At 37.6% G+C, this 16,828-nt stretch overlaps 1 protein-coding gene across 1 annotated transcript; it reads left to right on the top strand.

The window, feature by feature from the left end:
• Positions 1 to 407: 407 nt before the first annotated feature.
• LOC104213541 (uncharacterized) lies at positions 408 to 1,061 on the top strand. Its single transcript, XM_009763056.2, has one exon. It carries the CDS (start codon positions 532 to 534, stop codon positions 994 to 996), a length of 465 nt encoding a protein of 154 aa, XP_009761358.1. The 5' UTR covers positions 408 to 531; the 3' UTR covers positions 997 to 1,061.
• The last annotated feature ends 15,767 nt before the right edge of the window (positions 1,062 to 16,828 follow it).

Below are 16,828 nucleotides of genomic sequence, written 5' to 3'. Positions count from 1 at the left end.
GTCAACAAGTATAATTTAAATCCATGAAACAATTGTAATCTACCTAGGATTATCATATATTAAGGACCATAATGAACTTTAGTTAAAGTAACAATCGAATTAAGGTGACAGTCACTATCTTCTCACAGTACACATAGAAACGAAACCAGAATTTGAAGTTTAACGGTTCAGTTTTCCAATCAGTTAAGGCTACCGGATTTTAAATTAATAATTTACATATATTCAATGAATTTTAAAAATAAATATAAGATTTAAACCAAAACTACTGAGTTCGACCGAACCCGCAACCACAAGGCTAGCTCCGCGTTGAGTACACACAACAATAATGTCTCGTGAAAAATACTGGTAACGGCTAAACCATATGCCTATCGTTACAATTAAAGATTCCCCATTTTTCTACTCACTACCTTCCAACTCCCTTTTATTATAAACCAAAATACAATACTCTTTTTGCTGTACGCATTCAATAAATCCCATTTTCTATCAAAAAACCAAAAAAAAAAAAAAAAAAAAAACAGAGAGAGAAGAAAAATGGAGGGATTATCAGTATCAAGGAATTTATATAGTGGATTAAAGGGGAAAGGCTACGAGAGGCTAAACGGAGCGGGTCGGAGAAGGAAGATCCGGGTCGAATATTTATCCGGCGAAAGTTCTAAATATAAGAGAGGAAGGTTCTGGAAGATAAATCTGAGGCCAAGGCTGAAACTGAAACTGAAACTGAAACGGTTTTCGCCGAAGAAATTGCTGTTAAACATGCGCGATGCGTACGTAAACATGATGTTAAAGATTGCTAATTCAAGGATTATGAGCAGCGGTGGATTAACAGGTGATTATGGAGTTAATGGATTTGGAATGAGGCAATTTAAAGAGTATGATGAGAAGATGATTGTGGAGATTTATAAATCTATGGTTATTGCACAGGGACAGTTGGTTAATCACGATGCTGCTGCTGCTGCTGCTACAAAATTTGGCACTGAGATTATGTGCCAACGGTAATTAATTCGATTAAAAAGTTGGATTACTATGTAAGAATCAATAAATAATTCTCTTTTGGTATCTTATATTTTGACGTCCGACTAATTTGGATTCTAGTTAGGAAGTCTCTTACTTTGAAGGTAAAATGCGCTCTACTTATTTTCAAGAATTTGAACCTGAAATATTTATAGCCAAGTTTCTCCGAGCTAAAAATATTTTTTTGAAAAAATAAATATTTTTTTTAAAGTTGAAGTTTTTCCCCAAACTTTTAGAAGTACAAAATATGTTTTTGAGCAGAAGCAGAAACAGTTTTGAAAAAGCAGAAAAAGTAACTTTTATCAGTAGCATTTTTGAGAAAAATTCACTTATAAGTATTTTTTTAAAAGTTTGGCAAAATATTAATTGTTACTTAGAAGTGCTTATCAAATTAATTAGCCAAACACAGAGTGTTTTTCACCAAAAGTACCTTTTAAAAATACCACTTTTGAAAAAAAAAATCTCAAAATAAGTTGATTTTCTCAGCGTGGCCAAACGGGCTATTAATTAAGGATTAAAAGCTACTTATCGCCTATGGGTAGAATCAATAAATCCTGTCTAAGTCATGTTTTGTTCCTTATTAATTTCCTTAAAAGGAGGGTCAATTTCCTTACTGTTCTAAAGGAAACTTAGTATAATTCCACAAATAAAATATAAAAAGGATAGTATATATATAGACTTTACCTCTATCTCAAAGTTAGAGAGGCAAATATAAGTTGTATAAGTAATAGTATGATTGTGCAAGGTTTTATCCACGAAGATGAAAAGAAAACCTAGTTTAATCTAAGAATTTAAGTATGCAAGAATTTTTTGTCACTCTATTCATTTCATTTCATTGGTGGTGTTTGATTAAGTACAAATTTTAAAAGAACAAAAAAATTCTAAAACTTGTTGTCTTTAACTCTTAAACGTGCCATGATTAAAAGTTTATTCAACATGTCATTTCAGATATTGATATCTTATACTTCCTCGGTTCACTTTTACTTAGATATATTTTGATTTTTCATGTCTCTTACAAAAATAATAAATGAAGTGTATAATTTACCTTGATACTCACATTAATTAATGCATATTTTATTGGATTTGAGAAAATAATTTGAAATGAGTAATAAATACTGTGGGTATAACAAGAAATTTTTTTGTCTTATCTTGATATGCATAAAGTAACAAGTAAAAATAAAAATCTATTTTTAGTATACATGCCAAGTAAAAGTGAACGGAGTACATTTTCAAAAGGGTTTGAAGCTATAAATAGGAAAATTACTGCTCATCTTAAGCTCTAAACTAGTAGAGAACATTCTAGAAAATGTTGTTCCTGTTATAAAATAAAAGCAATGCAGTAAAATATAAACAAAAAGAGATAGAGAGAATGAAGATGTGTTTTCTTCTTTCACTTTGGTGTAATTTTTCATTGCAATTACATGGCCTTTTATAGGCATAGAAAGTAAAGATGATGGACATAAAATAGGAAATTTAATCTTTAAGTTATTCACAACATGGACATCCAATGTAGCATCCAAAGTAGTATCCAATGTACAAACTATTCATAACACTCCCCCTTGGATGTTCATGTAAGATAATGTGCCTCATTAAAAACTTATAAAAAAAATATTAGGATGTACATAGTTATTTATAATATGCATTGTTTGCTGCCTCATTAAAAACCTTACCAGGAAAACCCAGTAGGACAAAACCTTGGCTAAAGAAAAGAGTGCAGCGTGTAGTTACTCCCCCTGATGAAAAATCACTTAATGTCTCGAAGACGACGCATTCCAATCTTATATATCAGCTTTTCAAATATTGAGGTTGGTAATGCCTTAGTGAACAGATCAGCCAAATTATCACTTGAACGAACTTGTTGTACATCTATTTCACCATTCTTCTGAAGATCATGAGTGAAAAAGAATTTCGGTGAAATGTGTTTTGTTCTATCTCCTTTGATATATCCTCCTTTCAATTGAGCTATGCATGCAGCATTGTCTTCATACAATATTGTTGGAATATTCTCTTTCGAAGAAAGACCACATGTTTGCTGAATGTGTTGAGTTATAGATCTTAACCAAACGCATTCTCGACTTGCTTCGTGAATGGCTATTATCTCTGCATGATTTGAAGAAGTAGCAACCATAGTTTGTTTTGTCGAACGCCATGATATGGCTGTACCTCCACTTGTAAATAAATAGCCTGTCTGAGATCGACCTTTGTGTGGATCAGACAAATATCCTGCATCTGCATAACCAATCAATGATGGCTTGGATTCATTTGAATAAAATAAACCCATATCAATGGTCTCTTGGAGGTATCTGAATATATGTTTAATACCATTCCAGTATCTTTGTGTTGGCGAAGTACTAAATCTTGCCAATAAGCTTACCGAGAAAGCTATATCTGGTCGGAAATTATTGGCAAGATACATTAATGCCCCAATTTCACTAAGATATGGTACTTCGGCACCAAGAAGCTCTTCATCATTTTCATGAAGTCGAAATGGATCTTTCTTTATATCAAGTGATCTCACAACCATCGGGGTACTCAATGGATGTGCTTTATCCATATAGAATCGCTTCAAAATCTTTTCGGTGTATGTCGATTGATGGACAAATATTCCATCTTTCATATACTCAATTTGTAGACCAAGACAAAATTTTGTCTTTCCAAGATCTTTTATTTCAAATTCTTTCTTCAAACAGTCTACTGTTTTTGGAAGCTCCCCAGGAGTTCCAATGATATTTAAATCATCAACATACACGATGATTATAACAAATTCAGATCCAGACCTTTTTATAAAGACACAGGGACAAATTGGATCATTCTTGTACCCTTCTTTCAACAGGTATTCACTCAGGCGATTGTACCACATACGTCCTGATTGTTTCAATCCGTATAAAGATTTCTGAAGCTTTATTGAACAAGTTTCTCGAAAATTTTTATATGCTTCTGGCACTTTAAATCCCTCAGGTACTTTCATAAAAATTTCGTTGTCTAATGATCCATACAAATAGGCTGTAACAACATCCATTAGATGCATATCAAGTTTTTCTTGCACTGCCATATTTATGAGATACCTGAAGGTGATAGCATCCACTACAGGAGAATATGTCTCCATATAATCAATTCCAGGCCTTTGGGAAAACCCTTGTGCCACAAGTCGTGCTTTATATCTAACGACTTCATTTTTATCATTTCGTTTTCGCACAAAAACCCATTTATACCCTACTGGCTTTATGCCTTCAGGTGTTCGAACTATGGGTCCGAAGACTTCACGTTTTCCAAGTGAAGTTAACTCTGCCTGGATAGCGTCTTTCCATTTTGGCCAATCATTTCTCTGTCTACATTCATTGACAGATTTTGGTTCAAGATCCTCATCTTGTTGCATTATTTCAACAGCAACATTATAAGCAAAAATGTTATCGATAACAATATTATTTCGGTTCCATCTTTTCCCGGTTGAGACGTAACTTATTGATATCTCTTCATTTTCATTATTTTTAGGTACCTGGACCTCCCCTAAGGTCTTATCATTTGTTACGTCTTGGGGCTCTTCTTGAGCCACTACCTCTGTGTTATGTTCACTTTGATCACTTGCTCCTTTTCTTCTTCGAGGATTTTTATCTTTAGAACCGATTGGTCTACCACGTTTCAAGCATGACTTAGACTCATTTGCTTTAATTAATTGTTCTGTCGGGATATCAACTCGAATTGGAGCATTAGCAGCTGGAATATGTGACTTAGTCACCCTTGGTAGGTTAGTGAATGCATCTGGCAATTGATTTGCAATATTTTGTAAATGAATAATCTTTTGAACCTCTTGTTCACATTGATTTGTTCGAGGATCTAAATGAGACAGTGATAATGCATTCCAATCTATCTTCTTTTTCAGCTGCTTATTTTCTCCCCCTAATGTTGGATATACTGATTCATTAAAATGGCAATCAGAAAATCTTGCCGTAAATAAATCTCCAGTCATCGGCTCTAGATATTTTATAATAGAAGGAGATTCATATCCAACATATATCCCCAACCTTCTTTGAGGACCCATCTTTGTGCGTTGTGGTGGAGCAATTGGAACATATATCGCACAACCAAAGATCCTAAGATGGGAAATATTTGGCTCCTGACCAAAAGCCAATTGCAATGGGGAGACTTTATGATAACTTGTGGGCCTTATCCGCACAAGTGCTGCTGCGTGCAAAATAGCATGACCCCATACTGAAATGGGAAGTTTTGTTCTCATAAGCATTGGTCTAGCAATTAATTGGAGGCGTTTGATCAATGATTCTGCTAGACCATTTTGTGTATGAACATGAGCAACCGGATGCTCAATTGTTATCCCAGTTGAAATACAATAATCATTAAAGGCTTGGGATGTAAACTCACCGGCATTATCAAGACGAATTGTCTTAATTGCATAATCTGGAAATTGTGCTCTTAGCTTTATTATTTGAGCCAATAATCTCGCAAATGTCATATTGCGAGTTGATAGTAAGCACACATGTGATCTTGTAGATGCATCTACCAAAACCATATAATATTTGAATGGTCCACATGGAGGGTGAATGGGCCCACATATATCACCCTGTATACGTTCCAGAAATGCAGGGGATTCCATCCTAACTTTAATAGTTGATGGTCTAATAATTAATTTTCCTTGAGAACACGCAGCACAAGAGAATTCCTTAAATTGAAGAATCTTCTGATTCTTCATTGCATGTCCATGTGAATTCTCAATTATTTTACGCATCATATTAGAACCAGGATGGCCCAACCGGTCATGCCAAATAATAAAATTATCTTGATTAGTAAACTTCTCGTTTACTACGACATGTGTTTCAATCCTGCTAATACTTGTGTAGTATAAGCCGGAGGAAAGAGCAGGTAACATTTCAAGCACATATTTCTTACCGGACATTATTGTAGTAATATAAAGATATTCAATCTTTTCATCATTTGTAGTCTCAATATGATAGCCATTTTGGCGAATATCTTTGAAACTTAATAAGTTTCTTTGAGATTTACTACAATATAGTGCTTCATCAATAGCCAAATTTGTTCCTCCTGGTAGTAATAAATTGGCTCTTCCAGAACCTTCAATTAATCTTGTACTACCGGATATTGTATTAACATTCGCTCAAGAAAAATAAACTAGTTGCAAACATAAACATAACAACTTTTATAGCTTCATTCCCCAGTAAGATGATTAGTTCTTCAGTCAATATCCTCAAAGAAGTCCCCAACTTCTAAATGAGTAATATTTGTTAGGCCTTCAAAATCATCATCTTTATATGCAAGATGTGCCTTAGAATCATATTTATTTGAGGGACCTGCTTCATCATCATTATTTTGAAAGGTCAAGTGTGCCTCCACATTATTTTCTTTTTTCTTGAGGGAGGCTTGATAAAGTTTGACAAAATGTTCTGGCGTACGACAAATGCGTGCCCAATGACCTCTCATACCACATCGGTGACACATACTAGCTTTACCTTTTGAATGATTAATTTGAGAACCCTTATTGTTCTCCAATTTATTTCCACCATAATGACGATAATTGTTTCTCCCCCTGCCATGTCCACGTTTACGACCATGTCCACGACCACGGTAATTATTTTATTTTCTTTCAAACTTATCATATGTTGCTACAGCATTCACTTTCGGAAATGGAGCTGACCCAGTGGGACGGGCTTCATGATTTTTCATTAATAGAGTATTATTTTGCTCAGCCACAAGTAGGCATGTGATTAACTCAGAATATTTCTTAAAACCTTTTTCACGGTATTGTTGTTGTAGCACCACATTTGAAGCGTGAAAAGTAGAAAATATTTTTTCCAATAAGTCCTCATCTGTGATAGTGTCTCCACATAATTTTAATAGAGAACTTACTTTAAAGATAGCAGAATTATACTCACTTACGGTTTTAAAGTCTTGCAACCTTAAATGTATCCACTCATACCGAGCTTTCGGTAATACCGTAAGTTTTAGGTGGTCATATCGATCCTTCAAATTAATCCATAATTCAAGTGGATCTTTTACGGTTAAATATTCAGTTTTTAACCCTTCATGTAGATGATGACGAAGGAAAATCATGGTCTTCGCTTTATCCTGATTTGATGCTTCATTTCCTTGTATAATAGTATTTCCAAGACCTTTAGCGTCAAGGTGAATTTCAGCATCAAGAACCCATGATAAATAGTTCCTCCCGGTGATGTCAAGTGCCACAAATTCAAGTTTTGATAAATTTGACATAGTGAAAACTATCATAAAAGATGAATAAGTTAGAGAAATAATTATAATAATAAACAATTAATGAAAACAAAACGATTAAGGTAAAAGAAATGAAAATAGAGCTATATCATGTTAACAATCTACTATTTCATTTTATTCTTGCCATAAAGTAGAAATTACATACTTGTTTCATTTCACTTTATATTATTGATATATATGTGTTAATAGAACTGAACGTGACTAACATTATTTATATGTTCCAATAAATATAAAGTAATTAAACTATAAAATTATTGCTTGTCAATTTATTTCTCACAGTTCTTCAAAATGCCTTAAAGATATGTTTTGATCTAGGGAGTCCATGAATATTATAAGTATGACATTAGTGCATAGCTAGTTTGATGACTTTGAGGTCCTCTAAGAGTTGAGCACGGAAGGAAATAGTTATTTTATCACTGCAATGTACTTAAACTATTTAAGATGCCCAAGCACACAAGTAATCTGCAAACAATGAGCATATGATATGTACTGCCATAAATAAAATGATTATAATGATACATACCTTAATAAAATATGGCTCAACTTAGCGGGAGTTAAGAATAAAATTAGAGCTTCGTGCTGATAACGTGTTATAAAATAAAAGCAATGCAGTAAAATGTAAACAAGAAGAGATAGAGAGAATGGAGAAGTGTTTTCTTCTTTCACTTTGGTGTAGTTTTTCATTGCAATTACATGGCCTTTTATAGGCATAGAAAGTAAAGATGATGGACATAAAATAGGAAATTTAATTTTTAAGTTATTCACAACATGAGCATCAAATGTAGTATCCAATGTAGTATCCAAAGTAGTATCTAATGTACAAACTATTCATAACAGTCCCAGAATTATTCTTTTGAACTCAAATTTAAATTAGCTGGATAAATACATTAAGTATGGCGTCGCTCCATCAGGTGAAGCTATAAATAAACAAAAAAGGACTATATATGTCCCTCTACTATCGCATAATAGTTATTTATATCCTTCCTTATACTATTCGATGTTTCTTACCCCTGCCGTTAGGGCTGCTTATCAGGCGAATTGGACGGTTATTTACTCTTAACGATTTGGCTTATCGGTTATCGGCTTTTAAATGTATTAATCCGCTAGCCAACCGATAAGATATCAGGCGGATTAGTATCGATTTAGCTCTTATTGGGCAGTTATCAGGCGGTTTATCGGCCTAATTCAATCTATATTCAATCAGAATTACTAGAAAATATGCACTTACAAACAGAGTACTAATTAAGAACCCATATGGGAGTGTAGCTCCCTTACAAATTGAAAACTCACTTAGTTCATGTTTACGACTAAGATTTCAGGCGCATCACCTTTCATCAGGTGTCCATAATATTCATTGTTAATGCCTGAAAAAGACATCTCTACGCCCTCACCTATATCGTATAACTGATGCATTGGCTAACTTATCTTGTCCAGTTCAGTGTTGTTGCATCCTTTATGCATTATGCCTGAGAAAGACTTGTTTATAATGTAATACTACTTCATCTGTATGAGTATTCCAAATATTTGTATGCTTGAATTTGATTATGAACTTTCTGCCTTTAAAAAGTAATTAACAAGGATTATATTACATATTTTTTATAATTCTGATTATTTAGGAATTAGGCGTTAGAACTTAGAGATAGAGTACCAGAAGAGTGGAAGACTGAAGTGGAAGGGTTTTTGATATTTAATATATATATATATATATATATATATATATATATATATATATTTAATATATATATGGATAAAAATAAATTATATATATTCTTAACGGGTTAACGGATTATCCGTTAAGAAAATTGAATAATCCGCCCCCAAACCGATAAGCCATAAATAAAAAAAATTTAATTCGTTTCCCGTCCGTTAAACCGTTAACCCGATACCAATAAGCCATTAAGCTTCGATTTCGGTTTCGGTTCGATTTTGAACACCCGTACTCGCCGTTAGCCTTTTTAACAAATCTACCCCTCCGATTAACGGACCCCGTCTGTACGTACACGTGGCACATTTTTTAGATCCTTAGACCTTTATATATCAATAATAAGAAGCCGTCTTCTTTTCTTCTCAAAAATTAGGATTTAGACTCCATCTTCATAGTACATCTATGCGTATATCTGTTCCTAAGGATCAGATTGTTACATTTCCTTTTAGCTTTGAATTAAATTAACAGTTCCTTTGTTTCTGAATCAATTTTCTGTAAGATTGGCAAGAAAAAAATGATTTCAAAATGAAGGGGAAAAAACAAGAGAAAGAAACGTTCTCTATTTTTTCGTTTCCCAGTAACAATTTTACAGGACTATAATTTCATGAACAATTTTGTAAAACAAGAGAACCAACAGACATTCGAATAGGAAATCAGAACAGAATAAAAGAAAAACAGTAAAAATAAAAGAACCTGAGTAATTTTTGAGAAGAAAAGAAGATGGTTTCTTATTATTGATATATGGGTTTAATACATTTTCGGGTATGGATCTGGGTTGGGAAAAGAAAAAGGTTCTAGGAATCTAAAAATGCGCCACGTGTCTGCATAGATTGGGCCCATTAATCGGAGGGGTAGATTTGTTAAAAAAGCTAACGGTAGGAATAAGAAACGCCGAATAATATAACGGAGGATATAAATAACTAATATCCGACAGTAAAGGAACATACATAGCCCTTTTCCGACAAATAAAAGTTCAATAGTTGATTAATACTAGTGACGTCTGATTTGAATTTTATTTAAGCACCATTTCAAAAGGCAAAGCTCTACTCTTTATTATCAAAGGTAAAATTTATTGTTGATGACAATATTGTAATTTAAATATTCGGATTAAATTTGGATTTACATCTAAGATCGTACATAAGACTCTCTAACAAAAGCGATTTTATACCTGAGGCTCGAACAGAATACCTCTGGTTAATGATGAATGAATCATTTCTATTTTAACACGACGAAATGTTACCATAACTAGGAAAATTTCTTTACCTAAATGCAATTGCCATGAAGTTTAAATCCCTTTTCCAATGGCTACCTTGATCTATCCTATCATTATAATTCCATCAAAATCTGGAATCTGCATTTTGCAATCCTTTGCTATCAGTACTATTATTTTAATTGTTGATTATTGGATCAACTTATAGGGTTTGATTTGATTTGTAATTTCAGGAAAATCTGTTTACCTTGAAAATGGTATTTACAATTATATTTGATTTGTGATTCTAAAAATACGCGATTTATCTTAATACTAGTTGTTAGGTGAATAATGCTAAGTGTAAATGAGCAAGAAATTATAAGCAAACCCGTGTGGTCACAAGGTTGAGGGCCTCGAGCTCTGCGCTGTGGGACCTCGAGGACAACCTTTAATAGATTGATGATGAGCAATAAATGAAGAACAATATATGAACAAATGATGAACAATAAATGAACACAATAAATGAGGAGCAATAAAGCTATAGAGTAATTGTTGAGCACGTTTTAGCAAGATGAGCAGAGAATGTTCTCTTGTATTCAATGTTGTATTGTCCGGTGAAAAAAGTCCTCATACAAGAATGTTTGGGTCCCCTTTATATAGGAGGGGTGAATCCCAACATAGTACATGTCTAATAACAACAAGGAAATGCTATTGGTACAACTGTATAATGGCTTAGTACGGATTTGTACTATTCTTACAGACCCGGTCAGTTCTAACCACGTATATTTGGGAGTTTTTCAGCGTATCCATGACGACCATCGATTGTACTACTCCGAGATCGATCGTAGTGAGCTTTCGATGTATTCCCTCGAGGGACACACCTCTGGGTCGCACCTCACGCTCTGCTTCGGGCTTCTTCGAGGTTAGGTGTGGAGCAGCATAATAGCCCCAAAGTTGAACTCCCCAATTTTGACCGTATACAGATAGTCCCTACGTTTCTTAGAATGAAATGATAAGAAACGATCTTGAATTCTTATCTCTTTGATACCCCCATTATGACGTCAGCCACGTGAGATCATTGAATGGCATGACAGAAAAGTTGTACAGGGGTCTTGCCAAGCAACTCCTCCAATTTCACTTAGATGACTTATAAATACTCTAATTCCCTATCTTTTAAACCTTTGCAACACCTTTAGATCTTCAAATCTTTGCAAATAGTTTCCTATTTTCTCATTTCTTCTGCGTTCACTTCTTCGTTAGTTTGCTTTGAGACTTCGTTATAACCATGGCCAAAACTTCTAAGACAGTACCTCAAAAAGGGGAAGCCCCTTCTTCGTTGAGCTCGTCTAAGAGCAAAAGGGTAGTGCCCATCAGCGTCGAGGAGTGTGTTTCTGGGACCTTCGATACAGCCTCCAATTTCAAAATTGATAAACCTTCTTCGGTACCGGGCCGATGCGAACTCATGTCTCGCTATATTAGTCTAATAACTGACATAAAAAAGGTGAAAATAGATTGCCGTTGGGGAAAGACGGTACAAGTAGAGAACCCTTCTCCGGAAGAGGATATAACTACACATAAACCTGGTTTCCTCGGCGTGTATACGTATCCCTTTACCTTGGGTCCTTTCAGTTCTTCTTCTCCATCGATAGACCTGGTGATCCTTGATTTTTGTCAAGAATATAGAGTGACGCTTGGTTAGATTTATTCCTCTTTTTGGAGAATCGTCTATTTGGTTAGAAATTTCTCGAACATGGCCGAGTGGATGTCTTTCACCCTCGATCACCTGATCAGATTGTATAGTCCTCGTCTCTATAGAGGGGGCCAAGTCAAACTGCGGTATCGATCCTCCAAAGCTGTTTTTGCCAACAACGATGAGGATAAAGACCGGGGTGGATGAGCCACTTCGTTCGAGTCAGAACTTCAGACCTCATCCCTGCCGAGAAGATGCCATTCCCCGAGGAATGGAATATGAGGCGTAAGTATTGTTACACCAAGTATATTTTATCATCTGAATGTCCTCTTTTCCTCTTTCGATTTAACTCCTTTGTTGTTTGAATTGATTTTTCTCTGGTTTCTTAGCTACCGTATGGTTCCCCGGAGCGGTCAATGACCTCTCGGGTTAGGTTAGACTTTTAGACTCTGCCTCTTCATATGACAAGCGTGTTTGGAGTGATCTGGCCAAGACTCGATGAGAGGCCAAAAATCATGGTACACCCTCACCATTATCACTTCCAAATCCCTTATGAATGGATTTCTTGGCGGTATGTTTAACATTTTACGCCTTTGCAGGCCTGAGGGAGGCCATTTTAATGAGACCACCTCCTCTTGGCGAAGAGGAGACCCAAAGTCCCGCCAAAGATAGAAAGAGAAAGAAGGAGACGCTGGTGGAGTCCCCCAAACCAAAGAGAGCCAAGGCTTGAAAATCCAGGATCGATGCAATTGTCCTAACTTCGGCAGCTGCTGAGAGTCTTCATGCTGAAGACGAAGATGATGACGGTTGCCCACTGGTGCATAGGGCAAGACGAAACACTAATGCTTCAAAGGTCGTTGGGCAGAAGACTACCAAGTCAGAAGTGGCTGATACGGTCCCACCTTGTACTAAGGAGACCCTCGAGGAGGGTTTGGATGCAGTCCTCGATTCGACCATTGAACAGGATACAACTTGTGCCGATGATCACTTGGTTGGAGCAATCAGAAGATCCCTCTTTGAGGCCCTTCGAGGGAGAGAGGAAGCCTCGATAGAAGTTGATGTCATAGGCGGTCTTCAATCGGGCCCGTCGTTTTCCCTAGGCAAATACAGGACACCTAGAGCAGGGAAATTCCCGATGTGGGGACATCCCAAGGAGTGGATGAGATGTTTGGAGATTTTTTTGCCGGTGTGGAAGAGGACGCTGATCTCGATGCTCCAATCATTCTCGAAAAGGCCACAAAACTCCAAAATAGGTGATTTTTGACATAACCTTGCACCTTGAGTTTTGATCTTTGTTTTTCTAAATTCTTTCCTTCGTGCAATAGGTCACGATGCTATATAACCAGGCCTTCTCCAAGTAAAGAGCTGAGCTGACTCATAGTGAGGAGGAGTTCGAGAAGCTTGCCACGGAATCAAAAGAGCTAAAAACTTTATACGCCCGAAGGGATGAGGAACTGAATAGCCTTCGAGCAAGTTCGGAGAAAGTGATCTAAGAGCGGGCCAACTTCATTGAGCAGGTAGTTCGGTATTTATGAGCTTGCTTGTTGTTTTCATAACTTGGTGTTTACTATCTCGGCTCAGTATTTTGCAGATCGAGCGAAAGGATGCCCTAGCGGAGCAGTTTCGAGAAGAGATTGTGGCCAAAGATGCCAAGATACTTGAGCTGAAGAAGTGCTGGGATAGCACGGTCTTGGAAAGGGATACTCTCCGAGGGGAGTTGGCCTCGACCAGGGTTTTCTTCAAGGTGCTAAGGAGGAGGCTCATAAATTCTAGGTGCTTCATGCTAAGTCGGCTGCCGCATTATCCATGCTTAAGTCTGAAGCCGATGCACTCTTATCCTCATATCGGGATGATGCTGCTGCAGCAAATACTCGAGCCAGGGAGATATCTGAAGAGTCCGAGCTCAAACTGGCTCGCGCCCTTGCACATGCTCAGTTAGAGGCTTGGAGAAAGGTCTTACGTATTTGATTTTTCGATGTCTCGATGAGCTGACTGTCGGTGACAGTCTCTGAGTGTTCAAGAGTTTTTTGGCTCTCGAGCCATCTTGTGAGAAAATAGTGAATTTCTTTGAGGCACAAAGTATTTTGATAAGCAAAAAGGCTTCCTCAATTATTTGATATATTCATACATGTTTTTTTTTGCCTTTGGAGGCTCAATTATTCCAGATGGACACGTTTCATTTGACCGTTTGGCCCAATACAACATTCTTCTATCGAGGTCCTCCTAGGCATAGTTCGGTTTCTTCCAAGGGGTGGCCTCCTGGGGTGATGCCCCCAGTATTTGAGGTTGATTGAAGAGAATCCTTGAATACTTGATGAGTTCTCCTTGGGTAGCATATGGATGTTGCCTCGTTAAAAAGCTCACCGGTAAAACCGGTTCGGGATAAAATCCGGTCTAAGGGAAAAAGAGCGCAACACATGCTTTAAAACCCAAGGTCTTTGAGCTGGAGGGATCTTCAATTCCTTTCAATCAAAAACCTGCAGTAAGTTAGTATAAAACATAAATGAAAAGGGAGAATGTCGTACCTTAGCATTGATAGCGTTAGAGCCTCGATCCGTTTTAATTGCTTGCTCCGAGGACACTGCACGATCCTTTATTCACTCATTCGGGTGGAGCCGAGAATGTAGGTTGTGGTTGTTATTTGGCCGTTTGCTTGTATTTTGGCTTCTTTGATGTTGAGGGCATTGATGTCGGTGCTACGTCATGCACCGCGAACATCTCTCTTTCTGCGTGCTGCTCCTCGTACACTACTTTTATTCCATCTTTGGTTGGATACTTCATCATTTGATGAAGACTTGATGGCACTATCCTCATATTGTGTCTCCACGGCCTTCCAAGTAAGGCATTGTACCTCATGTCACCTTCGATGACATGAAACTTGGTATCTTGGATTGTACCGGCCATATCGACCGGGAGGATGATCTCTCCTTTCATTGTCTCGCTCGCCATGTTGAATCCATTGAGGACTCGAGAGGCGGGTACAATCTGATCGAGCAGTCCGAGTTGCTCCACCACCCTCGACCTGATTATGTTGGCCGAGCTACCTGGATCCACGAGCACACATTTAATTTGAAACTTATCCAAAAGAAAAGAAGTTACAAATGTGTCATTATGAGGGTGAGACAAGGTCTCAATGTCCCCTTCGCTGAATGTGAGAGCATCCTCTAATATGTAACTCCGAGTTCACTTTTCCCTGGTGATGGATATTTTCGTTTGCTTGACAACATGTCCATCTGGGGCGTTGACCCCGCTAATGATCATGTGGATAATGTGTTGTGGTTCTTCTGGTTCATTTTTCCTGTTTGCCTCTCTTTCCCGAAATTGGTTTTTGGCTCGATCGCTAAGGAAATCACGAAGGTGCCCTTCGCTGATTAGTCGGGCTACCTCTTCCCAAAGCTCTCTACAATCTTCAGCCCTATGACCGTGGGTGCCATGATATTTGCATACAAGTTAGGGTTCCTCTATGAAGGATCTGACAGTATAGGTTTTGGCCAGCTGGTATCTTTGATTTTACCTATGACCGATATGATGTCCGAGGCATCAATGTTGAAGTTATACTCGGATAAATGGGGTGCCTATACCGGCCCAGTATGCCTGTCGAACCCTTCTTTACTCATGAGTACCTGGAGCTTTTACCTCGATCTGTCCTTCGATCGACTCGAGGTATATTATGCCTTGGGGCGTTTCTTCAATCTTCTATATACGGCTGGTATCTTTCCTTGTTTGGCCTAGACTCCCTTTCGGTAAACATTTGTTCCTTCGTTAATAGCCTGCTACGATATACTGAGCCCGAGGGGGCTCCTATTTGGTCGTCTTCGACCCTGATCTTTGATTGATGCTTATTGTGCACATCCGCCAGGTTGCGGCGGGATATTCGATCAAATTTTATTTTAGCTACTTCGAGGCTACCGAGCTTCGTTTGTTCAAACCTTGAGTGAAGGCCTGTACTGCCCAGTCATCGTAGAATGGTGGTAATTCTATTCGTTCCATTTGAAAGCGAGATACAAATTCCCTTATCATCTCGCTTTCTCTTTATTTGATTTTGAAGACATCGAACTTTCTGGTGGCGACCTTGATGGCAGCAGCGTGTGCTCTCACAAAAGAGTCTGCCAATATGGCAAATGAATCTATTGAATTTGAGGGTAGGTTATGATACTACATCATAGCCCCTTTTGATAGTGTTTCTCCAAATTTCTTCAACAAGACGGACTCAATTTCGTCATCCTTCAAGTCGTTCCCTTATACTGCACAAGTATAAGCGGTAACATGCTCATTGGGGTCCGTGGTCCCGTTATATTTCAGGACATCGGTCATTCTGAATTTCTTCGGGATGGGCTTCGGAGCTGCACTTGGTGGGAATGGTTTCTGTATGAACTTTTTTGAATCTACGCCTTTCAGAATCGGGGGTGTGCCCGAGATCTGATCGACCCTCGAATTATAATCGTTAGCCTCTATCTTCTTTTCTCCTGATTCAATCCTTTTAGTGAGGTCCTTGAGCATCTTCATAATAGTGGGGTCCGTTGCTGACCAGTGGTTACTCGATCTCTCTGGTGTCTGCTAGACTCGAGGAGCCGTTTTTGGTGCTGCTGCGCTTGAAGTTTTTTGTTGACTTTGCAGCCGAGCAATAGCCACTTGTTGTGCTTGCAACATTTCAAAAATGACTTGGAGGCTGACTCCTCCTTCTTCCATCCCTCGTGCTTCTTGGCCTCCAGCCTGGGCTTCCCTGAGTCGGTTCCTTACGGGGTCTACGCTTGCTTCCATGTTTAGAATGTTGTGGGAGCTAATATCGACTGGCTCCACGTTTGGTACTCCCTCAGGGTTTACAGGTGGTATACCCAACCCTGTATCGCTATTTTCTCCAAGTCTTTCGTTGTCGTGAAGAGGTGTATTTTGTGTGTTAGACATGATTAAGCCTGAAATCAAAGAATATTTTACAAGAAAAAGTGTGAAGAGTAACGTGTGTTATCAGAAAACT

This window comes from Nicotiana sylvestris, chromosome 2, assembly GCF_000393655.2.
Source record: "Nicotiana sylvestris chromosome 2, ASM39365v2, whole genome shotgun sequence".
NCBI lineage: Eukaryota > Viridiplantae > Streptophyta > Magnoliopsida > Solanales > Solanaceae > Nicotiana > Nicotiana sylvestris.
Note: the sequence above shows the minus strand (reverse complement) of the source record. Positions and strands in the feature narration are given on the sequence as shown.

Coding starts and splice junctions, on each gene's coding strand:
- LOC104213541 (XM_009763056.2), top strand. CDS start 532: ATGGAGGGATTATCAGTATCAAGGAATTTATATAGTGGATTAAAGGGG.